This window comes from Brachyhypopomus gauderio, chromosome 11 (assembly GCF_052324685.1).
Source record: "Brachyhypopomus gauderio isolate BG-103 chromosome 11, BGAUD_0.2, whole genome shotgun sequence".
Lineage (NCBI taxonomy): Eukaryota > Metazoa > Chordata > Actinopteri > Gymnotiformes > Hypopomidae > Brachyhypopomus > Brachyhypopomus gauderio.
In genome coordinates this window covers 7984663-7997523 of record NC_135221.1, presented here as the reverse complement: position 1 = coordinate 7997523, position 12861 = coordinate 7984663, and the positions used below count along the sequence as shown (strand labels likewise).

Genomic DNA, 12861 nt, shown 5'->3' with positions numbered 1-12861 from the left:
TACTAGTGGTTATGATCTTTTCCCATCCAATTATAACATTATATCAGAATATCTTTTGTGTTGAAAATGTTGGCACAGATAGTTCTGTAGATACAGGTATCTATCACTGAACATATCTCTATATTAGTAGTAGTAGATAGATATGACATGATAAACTACATTGAAATATGTTTGAGTATATTCTAAAGATATAATTTCACTGTATATCTTTGGTGACTGTTTCTTTTTTCTGGTCATACTTTGTTGTGTAAGTCGTTTTATCTGGCAAGTTGTTGTTTGAAGAATTTTCTTATCAAGGGATCAGTCTATACACGTATAAACAAAATAAAGTCATGAAAGAGGCCTCCATTCATGAATACTGTCTTTCCACAACATTTATAGGCATGGCCAAGGGTGGCTGTGTAGATCTGGCTGGGTCAAATTCTTGTTGAGATTACGGGCTGTGGTCTTTTACTGATTGTATTGACAAGCCATATTGTCCATTTTTGAAGTTTGCAAACATTTGACATCACCAAAGTACTTTTTAATAGCATGCTTTGATGTGATCAGCTAATGGTGTCCAGTACATTTATGACCTTTAGCACGAAAATTGTTGTGAAGAGTTTGGGCAGCTGTGCTCACCCACCAGAGAGGTTCTCAGAAATATCATGAGGATTAACAATGAATGACAAGCTCGATGACATTTCAGAGTCTAAAGAAAAACACAGTAGGACAGGAGCCCATGTATGTGTATACTAGTTAGTCTCAAAAATGCTTCATTATTGTGGTCCATGACTTCTCACTTATGGAGTCTGTTTTACTTTCATCGATGACAAACTTCAAGCACATATAAAATCTAGTTATGTTAACTTGCTTTGAATAGGAATTATTTGTGTTGTGAGAGGAATTTGAATTATTTGTGTCCTTTCATGAGGATGTGTTTCCTAGAGCCCAACAGTGTATTCTGTATTATTTAAAATCAGTTTAAAATTTAAATTCAATAGTAGCTTTGTGCTATGAGGAACTAAGCAGAAAAGTGAACTTCACCTATATTTAGCCTATATGAAGAAAGTAATGCACAGCTGACACAGTGTCATTTCACCTTTCAGTTGTCTAGGCCATACAATGTCACCAGCGCAGTAAACCGGTGTCTATTTATTGATTTGTTTTTTCTTTCAGTGGTTACTTCCATGAGTATTGCTTTATTCTACACTTTATTATTAATAAATGACATGTGCATTTTCATCCCTCTGAAAGACATATAGGAGAAAACGGTAGTATTGTATGGTGTCATAAACCAGTGTCAAACACTGAACCACTTTTCATTTTATTGAATGTCCAGTTACCGTAGTCTTTATTCTAGACCATAAGGGGTCTTGGTTTATTGTGGACTTGGTCCTGGTCCATTGTGGTTTATCGGTTTTGCCTCCGTCAGACCTGCAGGCGTAGGCAGACACAGGCGTGCTGCGCTGTGTTGGCTGGCGGACCCGGCGCGCCGGTAGCACCTGAACAGCAGCGCTATGGATTTACACAACGACGCCCCGACAGACGTCGAGCAAGAGGTGTTTTGCCCCGAAGTCCCAGGAGAATGTCTGTGCGCGCAAAAAGAACAAGAAAAACTGTCGGGCGTCGTGAAAAGAGTCCATCGCAAACTTCGAAGGAAATACATTGAGGGTGAGTTATGTAGTTAGCCGCTCAGCTAGCCCGCTAGCCCACATAGCGAGGTAGCTGGATTACGAATTACCGAGACATCCAAAAGTACAAAAAGTTATTTTCTAGACAAGATATACGTATTGCCGCTTCTGTCATGTTCGTTCAGGCATTGCTGTTGCAACGACGTCGTGTCACATAAAAAGTGGGTCCTTGTCGAAAGCTAGCTAGCAAACTATGCTAAGCTAGCTATCTAGGCTAAGCTAACTAAGTTACATTTACATTTAGGTTAAGCTAAGCTAACTAGGCTAAGCTAACTAGGTTCAGCTAAGCTAACCAAGTTACATTTAGGTTAAGCTAAGCTAACTATGCTAAGCTAACTAGGTTCAGCTAAGCTAACCAAGTTACATTTACATTTAGGTTAAGCTAAGCTAACTATGCTAGGCTAACTAGGTTAAGCTAAGCTAACTAGCGCCTGCTGTCACTTCGTCAGTTGGGCTAATGCGACGTTGGCTGTGTTAACTTGGGGCTCGCAGGGGTGGCTGAGGTGTCCAGGTAGTTTGGTTGATTCATATTTTGCAGGACTGCTTCTGTTTTTGAACTTGAACATTTTAAAATCCCAATCTTACAATGAAATCACACTTGTAGATGCGTTTTATTTTAAAAAGAAAGACAGTCTGCTGTGTTTTCATTAAAATCTCTGCAACAGTTTGTACCAAATTGCGTTAAAAAATCTTTGAGATTGCGTACATTTCAGATTTTATTTCGAGTTTTATTTCGAACAGAATAAAGTCACTAAAATTGGCTTTACTGAACGTACTGTAACTGTTTAGACAACTGAAAAAACGGGATTAGCTGGTTAGTTATCTGATCCAGCTAAAGTTAGTTATAATTCGGAATAATGACTGTGCAGTACAGTGTGGTGTGGTACATTTTCCAGTGTCTAAGTTTGCAGTTTTCCAGGTGGGCAGTAAAACGTGTTTTTTTATTTTCTACAAGATATAAATGTCACAGTCAGCCCAAATGGGCGTATCAGGTGACTCTCAGCAATCCTTGGTGCCAGTCCGGGTTTAGACCAGGAATCAAGGTTGTGATTTTGTGTGGAGTTCCTTACATATACAGGCAGTGCTGTTGGAGGTTAAACTCAGAATCTGCTCCAGGGTCTCAAGACTATCTGTATACATGCTTTTTGTATACATACTATCTGTATACATACTTATTTAACAGTCTAATGGAAAATTACTTGTATTTGAAATCTTTCCCAAATGGATTCCAGTTATGTGAGGCAACATAAAGTTGGTTTCCAGCGTTGGGAGAAATGAAGCTGCACGCTGGTTTACAAATGTTTAAAAATGTACATCCTTGTGCTCCTAAATTCAATATCCAATATACTTATGTGCACTTTTTCCGTATGTCATGTTCTATAGAAATCATTTCTAGCTCTTTAGCAGTGTTTCAAAATCTTCCTGCTTGCTGCCTAAGGGCTCAATGCTATAAATCAGCACACACTGGTCTATTCAGCAGACTCCATGACAGGGAAATGAGGAAGGCATGATCTAGTCCACGGGTCTTTGTGGAGTGATGGTTAGACTTAGGCAGTCGCTTCCAGTCCCTCTTTTTGTCATATAATATTCTTCAAATGTGATAAGTTTTCCACTCGGTCATGGGGTAGTTCTCTGATTTATTGGCTTGTGCTCTCTGAAGAGAGGATTTCTGTGTGTGTGTGTGTGTGTGTTTTTTTTGTTGTTGTTGTTGCTGTTTTGTACCTCAGTTGACAAAAGCAGCCTTTATTCATAGGTTCAGTTCAGCCTTGTAGTAATAACCATGTAAATGTGGAGGGATTTAAGAAGAACTGATGATGCAGGATATCTGTGGTCTGAAATGCAAAAGCTAGCACACATCTGCTGCAGCTGAGTACGAGATTGCAAAAGTAAGCAAGATATGTTTTAATTTTTATTGATGTAGCTACACATTACAAACAGGTTGGTTGAAATTGACTTTATATTCTCTACATGTGGTGTGTGTGTGTGTGTGTGTGTGTGTGTGTGTGTGTGTGTGTGTGTGTGTGTGTGTGTGTGTGTGTGTGTGTGTGTGAGAGAGAGAGAGAGAGAGAGAGAGAGAGAATATGAAAATCGCAAGCTAGTCAGCAGCTTTGCCGTCAAAAATATCCCATCCTGCTTCAGTGTTTTGTACTCTGCTTGTGTGACTGCAGCCCCCTCACCCTCGTTTGTGCTTGTCTGCAGTGGGTGACTTTGAGAAGATCTGGCGCGAGCACTGTGAGGACGAGCAGACGCTGAGCGAGTACGCCGTGGCCATGAAGAGTCTCGCCGATAACCACTGGTCCCGGAAAGGGGACGGGGAGGGACGCATCGAGTGGTGTCGCAGGTAAGGGACAAGGACGTGTGCCATCGGGCACGATGTCCCTGTATTCGGTCCGCTTCAGCAAGAAGGAACTAGTGTCCACACACACGATTTTGAGGTCTGCAGGATTGTTTGTTGTACATGCATAGTGCTGGCGTAATGGATCTCCGTGACGTGAAAACAAAGTTGCAAAAGTTTGGAGTTTTGAGCAACAGGCTGGAAATTTCCAGAAAGTTTGCTGGAGGGTTGTTGAGATGAGACGAGGAGGCACTTCAGTGCTGACGGTGTCTCGTTACGTTGGAGTGAGTCGTGTTTCGTTGTGGAAGTGTTTGTCAGGAGTACTTCTTGGACGGAGGAGTGAGGAAGGTGTTGGAGAAGGACGAGAAGGCAGCACGGCACGCTGCAGCCGCGGGTGGAGCTCCTTTAAACCTCCAGCCAGACGCCTCTCAGACCAGGTCTGCTCCATTATCTGACACCAGTGGCCAGACAGGACATCATTATTTTAAATAGGTTTCTGTACTAAATTGGGGAGGGGTTGTTTGTGTGTGTGTGTGTGTGTGTGTGTGTGTGTGTGTGTGTGTGTGTGTGTGTGTGTGTGGTTGGTTGGTTGGTTGGTTGGTTGGTTGTTTTTTTGCACAGTTTCAGTTCAATTTTCCAGTTTGGGAAGATGCGTTTGCTGGATGTTGGTAGCTGTTTCAATCCCTTCTTGAAGTTTGACGAGTTCCTCACAGTAGGAATCGATATAGTTCCTGCGGTCGAGGTATGCATACTCCGTTATGAACCATCTAGTAGCTCTGTGCTAGTTCTCTTTTTCTTGCGTGTCTAATGGTGCCCGTGTGCTTCCGTCTCCAGAGCGTCTACAAATGCGACTTCCTTAATCTGCAGCTGCAGCAGCCCCTGCAGCTGGCGGCCGACGCGCTGGACACCTTCGTGCGTCAGCTGCACGGGCCCATCGACACGCTGCCGGCCGAGCTCTTCCACGTGGTGGTCTTCTCCCTGCTCCTCTCCTATTTCCCCTCGCCGTACCAGCGCTGGCTGTGCTGCAAGAAGGCGCACGAGCTGCTGGCCCTGCACGGCCTGCTGCTCATCATCACCCCCGACTCGTCGCACCAGGGCCGCCACGCACGCATGATGCACAGCTGGCGCGTGGCCGTCGAGTCGCTGGGCTTCAGGCGCTACAAGTACGTCAAGTTCTCGCACATGCACCTCATCGCCTTCCGCAAGGTCTCCACCACCACCAGCAGCGACCTGGTGAGCCACAACTACCCCGAGATGTTGTACATCCCGCAGGACTTCAGCGCGCTGGAGGACGGCGACGGCGAGGGCCGCGAGGCTCCCCGCTCCGACTCGGAGGACGACCAGCTGGCGCGCAGCTTCGCCGAGCTGCCGGACACTCCTTACGACTCGGACTCGGGCGAGAGCCAGAGCGGCTCGGCGCCTTTTCACGAGCTGGAGGACCACATTCTGCTGCACAGCTGAAGCCCGCGGGCCTGCTGCCCACCTGCTAGCCTACACCTGCACTGGACACTGAACGCTGGGCTCTCCTACTCTCCGCCCTGTTCCTGTACTTTCTTCTTTTGTGTTTTTGTTTCCTTCGTGTACGAGACACAATGCGGTTTGCACAGAGTGGAAGATGATGTTTACAAAGATGACCCCTAGTAGCATGTTTGGTAAACGTCCTTGCTTTGGCAGTGTGCAGGGTGAATCTTACTGTTAGGATTAATGTTCAAGCCATGTCATTGGTCATGGTCATCCCAGCCATGTCATTGGCCGTTCAAGGCGATGCATTTTGTCACATTGTTATTGGGATGTAAGGTTGGCAAGCTGTTTCCCTCCCCTGCAGCCAAGTGGCCTCTGAGATTCTGACTAATAACAAGACAGGTGAATAGCATTTTTAATGTATAAGCATCAGCAAAGCTTTCTCGGTCTGCTGGTGATAACGTGCAATGGGGGAGAGGCCTACTACAATTGTGATCAGACTGTGAATAGATTAGAGGGAAAAGACATTTGCACTTAGTGGTATTGAATTTTTTTAATTGGGTGAAAGTCAGGGTTTTACACATTTAAGTATATCCACAAGAAGAAACGAATTTCTTTGTTGATATGATAAATAAAGCATCTGAGTGAGTTCGGGTTAAAGGATATGTGTGACTTTTTTTCCATAGTCTGTAATTGTCATCTAGACTGGATTTTCCGTCCCCCTGTCATGTAACGTAACACATTTTGTTTTTTATTGTGGATTTGGATTCTTGGAATTTCAGTGGCAAATAATCTAAGATAATTTGTCTAGTAAGAGTTCAGAAATTTCGTGATGTTTCAGGATAGATTGATGAGAGGTTTGCTCTATTGTTATTTTACAGTGTAGAATTTTAAATGAGCATCTTTGGTACTGACTTCGCCATGGATATGTTCCTAGCATTTTGTGTGTTCAGCAATGATTGTGTTTTGGTCTTGCTTATGTGACACTGTGACTAACTCTTCTTAAAGATAATTTTACATGATAAAGATCATGCCCGGTAGTTGTAATTCATAAGAACAATCTTTGACAAGACTAAAAAGGAGGTGTGGTTACCTCCTTTGGTGGGTTTTGAGTGGGTGTTGTGGTAGGACCTGTCTTCTGATCAAAAAAGGCTTTAAAACATGTTTTAGCTACTTGTAGCTGTGAACTTTGATATCTAAGGCAGTGGGTATAACTTGTAGACCCACAGGCCTGCCTGGATGCACATATAGTAAAGGAAGTGGGAGAGGCAGGTGCTCTGTATCTTATTTTCCAATCTGCCCTTTTGATATAACATTACTGAATATTGAATTATAATTTGTTATTTCCTATAGCTATTTTCAAATCAAAGTATACTTCTCAATGTCTTACACCATTGTCTTAAGCCATTTGTGATGCTGTTTACTATATGACTAATTCACATCTCATGAATGCCACCTTTGTATTGCACTGTGAAATAGACTCCGTCACTTTAGCACATACACTTTTATATGTTCACTCTCACCTTGTAATAAGAGTGACGTGACCCTTGCTTCTACACCAGAACTGCAATAACCCGCAATATGAAGTGGTAAATGTGTTTATACGGAACCCTTTATGATCTGCTGGTTTGCTTTGAATATTGGATGATTGATAAGCAAACATCATTTAATGGACCCTTTTGATCCATCTAAGGAGTTTGTTCTAAAGCTTTGAGGGGATGCTTACTTTTTTTAGTATGACACATTTAATTAAAACTAAAAGTCCAGTTTGAGGGTGCCAAAAATGCCAGGACTTTATTCTTGTTTGTCATTCTTTTTCATGTCATTAAATAAGTCATACAGAGGAGCACTTTTACTTCCATTTGACACTGAAGCAGTGAGATGAATCCTCTATGTGGTATTTAGCCCAGACTGTGGTACAACTGAAAACTGAGTTAGAGATCTGCTGCTTGAGGATATAGAAATCTTCAAATGAATGTTATCAGACACATTTCAAAGAATGCTGAATCTAACCAGGTATTATGATCATGTCATTGTCATCACCAAGTACGGTCAGCCACATTCATCACAATAGCAATAGTATTATACTTCATGGGTTTTTCAAAAACCTAAAGATTTAGGCCTTTTCTTTAAAAAAAAAAGCTTTATTGGATGGGTTTGTGCATTGTAATGTCTTCCCAATCTACTGTGTGCATGAACAGCTTCTGTTCAATGTTGTTCAACTTCCAAACTATTGGTGTGAATTGTCATGAGATGATCCTATTTTATAAATTAGATGTTTCCTACATGTAAAAAGTAATTAAATAAAGATCACATTCTTTCCATCTGGCTGTACATTAATCAGAATTGGCAACATGCAGTGATCAGACCTGAGATGAGGATTTACAACTATTTACATAAAGTCTGCCTCCATTTACATAATAAAGCAGTAGTCTTCTTTTCTGGATAAAGTTTGGATAAAGCGACAGTAATAAATTCTTTAATTGCACATCGTTCATCTTTCTCCGTAGGAGGCGACAGTAAACGCGTTGCTCTGCTTGTCCTAACGCGGCCGCCGTAGATATTTACCGAGAGGTAAAAATGGCGGATATAGGAGAAAGTTTTGAAAGTGGCAGCCCTGCTCGCTAGGCTATATAAAGAACCAGAATATATCATTTATTCGTCTGTTCAACGGAAACAACCGTTCAGTGCACTTAATGAAACATGTTTTCGAGCGGGACCCTGTCGTTATTAGCTGCCGACAGCCATAAGGATCAAAAGTCCTGTCAACTCTTTCAAAGTTGGACAGGGCAGCTAGCGTAACGTCTGCCCGCCGTGTATGTGCGCGTTAGCTGCGCGGCTAACTGCCTTTAGCTCCGGACCGAGACCTTTCAGTACCTACAGACTCACCTTGGCACTTTTACAGACAACCTGTGTCCTAAGTTTAGCGATGTGCAGACTAATACGCTACTTCGTCAGTCATTACCTGTATGCAGCAATGACTAGACTAGAGGAGGTCAATAAAGGAGTCGGTCTGCAGTTGTCTATTCGGTACCTGGGACACTTGTCCAGTCTAACCCTGTTCGTGGCCATATGTCTGGGCCTTTATGGCCGCTGGGAGAGGACTGCAGAGCCCGTAATACTGGTCATTTTCATTTTGGGCTTGTTTGTCTTGGGAATGGCCTGTATCTTCTACTACTACTTCAGCATGGAGCGTATAAGTCTCTTTCTCTTCCACCTGTGGTTCGGATTCCTGCTGGGCTTGCTGTGTTTCCTCAGCACCCACACCCGGGAGGCAGACTTAAAAGAACAAGTCACCAGATACATGCTGTTAGCCAGCGTGGTGATCAGAACTCTCTGGGCTCTAGTGGAGAGAGTCTGTGGCTGCACCCGTCACCGACCTGCACTTCTTACTTCTGCCGAGGTGCTGGAGCTTACGGGCTTTGCCGTTGCCAGCACCACTCAAGTGGCCCGGGATTCTTTGAGCGTGATCGTGCTAGTGGTGGCTGTAGCCATGCTTGTTGTGGACCTGAGAATGAAGTCCTTCCTGGCCCTCCCAAACCTGACCTGCTTCTCTGTGGTCACGGGCGTCTTCTTTTTCCAGGCCCTAAGGGTACCCACAAACCCCTACGCTCTGTCCTGCTTCCTCTGCCGCCTCATCTGTGAGCCCCTCTTGGACGTCTACTTCAGTGGCCTGTCGGCGACTGAGCGCTGGTCGCCCCTCCTGAGGAGAGGGGGCCTTTGGCGACGCCTCACTCTTCTACCCTTGCTCACTGTCGAGATATCTTTCCTGGTGCAGGCAGGTTTTAAGATGGCCGATGCAGACCGGTGGTACATCGTCATCCCTAGTTTTTCAGCCTCCGGCATTTTTTGGATCGTCTGCCATGTGGTGTTCCTGGTCACTCTGTGGGGCTTCCACAGCAAACTGAGTGACTGCCAGCGAGTGTGCGTGGCTCAGAGGGCGGAGCACGGTGCTCTGGACAAGGTCATGACCTCCAAGGGCATGCGCCACTTCTGTCTCATTTCAAAACGCTTGGTGCTCTTCAGTCTCGTGTCCACAGCCGTACTTGCTGGCCTGTCATGGCAGGTGGGATTTGCTTGCTGAAAAACACAGGCTTTTTAGTACATGAATTTATTTTCCTGTAACAGTTTCAATGTTGTTAAAATGTCTTAACAGCCATGTAGATATTTGAAAGCTGGTTTGTGTGTTTTTTCTTGTCTAGATGACTGTGATCTTTGAGTCTTTTTATTGTGTTTTCCTTTGCCAGCCACTCAACAGCCTGTTTATTAGTGTGTTTCTACTGGTCCTGCCTCTGGAGTCTCTGGCTTATGGACTTTTCTATGAGCTGGGTAACTGTCTCGGAGGAACATCTGTGGGATATGCAGTGGTCATCCCTACCAACTACTGCAGGTAGAAAATGTCACATCTCAATTTCATACATTTTCATCTTTGCTAGAGAAGAAAAAAATAATAATAACAATGGCCTCCAATTGCACTGTTTCTGAAGCATTGCATATTGTCAGACATGATCTCTCTCTCTCTGTCTCTCTCTCTCTGTCCCACTCTCTCTGTCCCTCTCTCTCTGTCTCTCTCTGTCTCTGCCAGTGTGGACGGTCAGCCCATCCTGCTGCCCCCAGACCTCGTGCAGGATTTGAACCTGCGTTCTACCGGCATGCTCAACAGCATCCAGTGCTTTTTCTCCTACCATCTGATAGAGACGTACGGCTGTGACTACTCCACCAGCGGCCTGGCGCGGGACTCCCTGCTAGCCAAGCTCGGCTCCTTTCTGGAGGCGCACACCGCCGACGGGCCGCGCTACGACACCTACGTGCTCTTCTACAGTGGCCACACGCACCGCTCTGGAGAGTGGGCTCTGGCAGGTTAGTGTTATAGGTCAGAATACTGTGCATATGCTAGAATACACTGTGCATATGTACATATTGGATTCAAATTCACTTGGGTGGGTTTTTTTTTTTTATATAGGTTTTTCATTTTCGAGCATTTTCGAAATTTTTATAAATTTTTTTTCCCCTCTTCTCAGGCGGCGACATACTGCGTCTGGGTGAAATCGTGCAGCTGTGGAAAGAGAAGAACGGTGACTGCTGCTCTCGTTTTATTCTGGTTCTGGACACTGAGAACTCCCGCCCGTGGGTGGAGGAGGTGTGTAGGGTGGAGGGCGCCTACGTGGCTGTGCAAGGTGCGGTGCTGGGGAGTTCCTCCGACCTGGAGCTCCAGGACTCCCCCCAGATCGGGGACTTCACCTCTGAGTGGGTGGACTTCAACTGCAACCCCGACAGCTCCGTGCGGTGGGCGGGGCGAGGGCGGGCTATCGCGGCCGCCTACGGCCTATCCAGATGCTGGGCTGATTACAGGCTGCATCTGCCCACAGGAAGTGATGTCGCCAAGCACTGGAAGCAGCATTTCCCCCGCCTGACGTACCCCGTGGTGCAGCTGGCCCACTGGTGCGGTGCTCTAAACTTGTTCTGGATCTGTGGCGTCTGCCTGCGCGTCCTGCGAAGGGTAAAACTGACCTGGTTCCCGCCAGCAGTTCTCGACACTGGCCAGGGCTTCAAGCTGGTCAGGACGTAGAGCGGGACTTTGAACACGCTGCCGGTGCTGTTAGGGGTGTCGGCGTTTTGCGGTAACATTGCACTTGGAGCACGTGAAGTTTGCCTGAAAATCCTCAGCAATGGCAGCTTGTAGTTTCAGTGTTGCCAAAGCATGGTGTGTGTTGACCTCAGGAGAAAACGTGTGTGTGTGCACAGGAGTGTTTGTATGACATGGAGAAAGGAGTGATCTAAAAATGGAAGGCTAATGGGCATAGGAGGATACAAGCTATTTTTTTTTAATTGTCAAATTGCTTTTTTTTTTTTAGGTGAAATGAACAGCGCTGGTGCAAGGGGCACAATCAGGTTACCATGGGCCATGCCAAAAGCACAATACTGCATGGTGTTCAAATTCAACTAATCTTACTGTTACACTGCCAGCTAATGCTTTAGTCTATTTTAACCATCCTTTCTAACAATTTTAAACATTTGCTCTGAGTTGGAGGTATATCCTGTAATATTTAAAAAAAATGTACTGAGCACAAGTTTGGATTGAGGTCATCAAGGTGAGTGTGAATTGGCTCCTTCAGTGGGTCCAATTAGAGTTCAACACTCTCAGAGGTTTACAGCCATCCACTGTCCCCTATTTTTACTGGTCTGAGAGAAATTATTTCTTCATTGCCAATATGGTGTGAATTATGCTCTGCTCAGGTTACAGGCCACTGAGGGAACACATTTAGATCAGTTTTCTACAGATGTTGAAATATTTATATTGAATTATTTTGGTAATAACTTGTCTATTATACTAGAAAATATTTTTGCCCTTTGTAAATTTTGATACTGTATGTATGATTTGCTTCTGAGCAAGGTTCAGCTTTAAGCATAATTTGGTAACACTGTGATTTTGTATTAACAAATTGGCATGACCAACCATGGTCATGTTTGAACCTTCCTTTTTCTTCATTTGGTAATCTATACAGCAGTTTGCACTACAGTTACAACACGTGTACAAGTGCTTTGTTGTGGCTTAGACTTCACCAAGAGGCCTATGTGTTATCTGAAATCTCCCCATTTCTATAAGATTCAAGAAAAATTTGAATTCGCTTTGATGTGTGTGAGTCGGTTTGGTTAACCTAAACATGGCTAAGTATAATGCAAGATGTTTGGCTAACATGACTAAGTAATATGGAAAGTAATATGGAAAATCCGTGCCAGGTACAAGTGGCTGTACAGTGATGTTGAAATAGTTACGGTGGTGCTTACATGACTGAAATCAACTGTACTGAGAGTTTTTCCAGAAATAAAAGAAAACTCCTTGTATACCTGTCGGTCTGGATTCGTTCCTTTAAAACCCAGTCCAGAATCACTGATGTGGAGAGTGTTCTGTTAGCTTGGCAAATGTTTGCTTCAGGAAGCGTATTATTGTTATCTGATAGCTACTTTTGTTGTATTCATTAAAATGTCATTCTTAACTGGTACTTTAATTCTCCATCTCCTAGCCAACTGGAACAAAAACACCTGAGGTAAACACCTGAGATGAGACTTCACTGTGTACGGGGAAGTCTTAGCAAATCGCAAACTGCCTCCTCCTGTCAAAGGGTGTGTAATCCATCAGTGGTATAATTACTGCAGGTCAGGTGTCAAGTTACAACACGTGAAATGTCATCTCACCCCTTGCTAAGTGTCAGAGTGATTACAGCACAGGACCCTACAACCCAGTAATGACAGAATGCTGTGTACAGTATTCAAATGGAACTTAGGAAGCCATTTTACTGTCTGATCTTGAGGGGAACTAAAACTGCCCATGCATGATCACCAGTGGAGTAAAGGCACATGGGTGGGGCGGGGTGGGTACTTATAGACTGT

General features: G+C 44.3%; 2 protein-coding genes across 2 annotated transcripts; both read left to right on the top strand.

The window, feature by feature from the left end:
* Positions 1 to 1339: 1339 nt before the first annotated feature.
* Positions 1340 to 7793, top strand: samtor (S-adenosylmethionine sensor upstream of mTORC1). The gene is made up of 5 exons (XM_077021633.1): positions 1340 to 1653; positions 3873 to 4014; positions 4317 to 4445; positions 4630 to 4750; positions 4843 to 7793. Exons 1-5 carry the CDS (start codon positions 1500 to 1502, stop codon positions 5467 to 5469), a joined length of 1173 nt encoding a protein of 390 aa, XP_076877748.1. The 5' UTR covers positions 1340 to 1499; the 3' UTR covers positions 5470 to 7793.
* A 231-nt stretch (positions 7794 to 8024) lies between these two features.
* On the top strand, positions 8025 to 12315 carry tmem168b (transmembrane protein 168b). The gene is made up of 4 exons (XM_077021632.1): positions 8025 to 9535; positions 9717 to 9859; positions 10055 to 10329; positions 10491 to 12315. Exons 1-4 carry the CDS (start codon positions 8288 to 8290, stop codon positions 11036 to 11038), a joined length of 2214 nt encoding a protein of 737 aa, XP_076877747.1. The 5' UTR covers positions 8025 to 8287; the 3' UTR covers positions 11039 to 12315.
* The last annotated feature ends 546 nt before the right edge of the window (positions 12316 to 12861 follow it).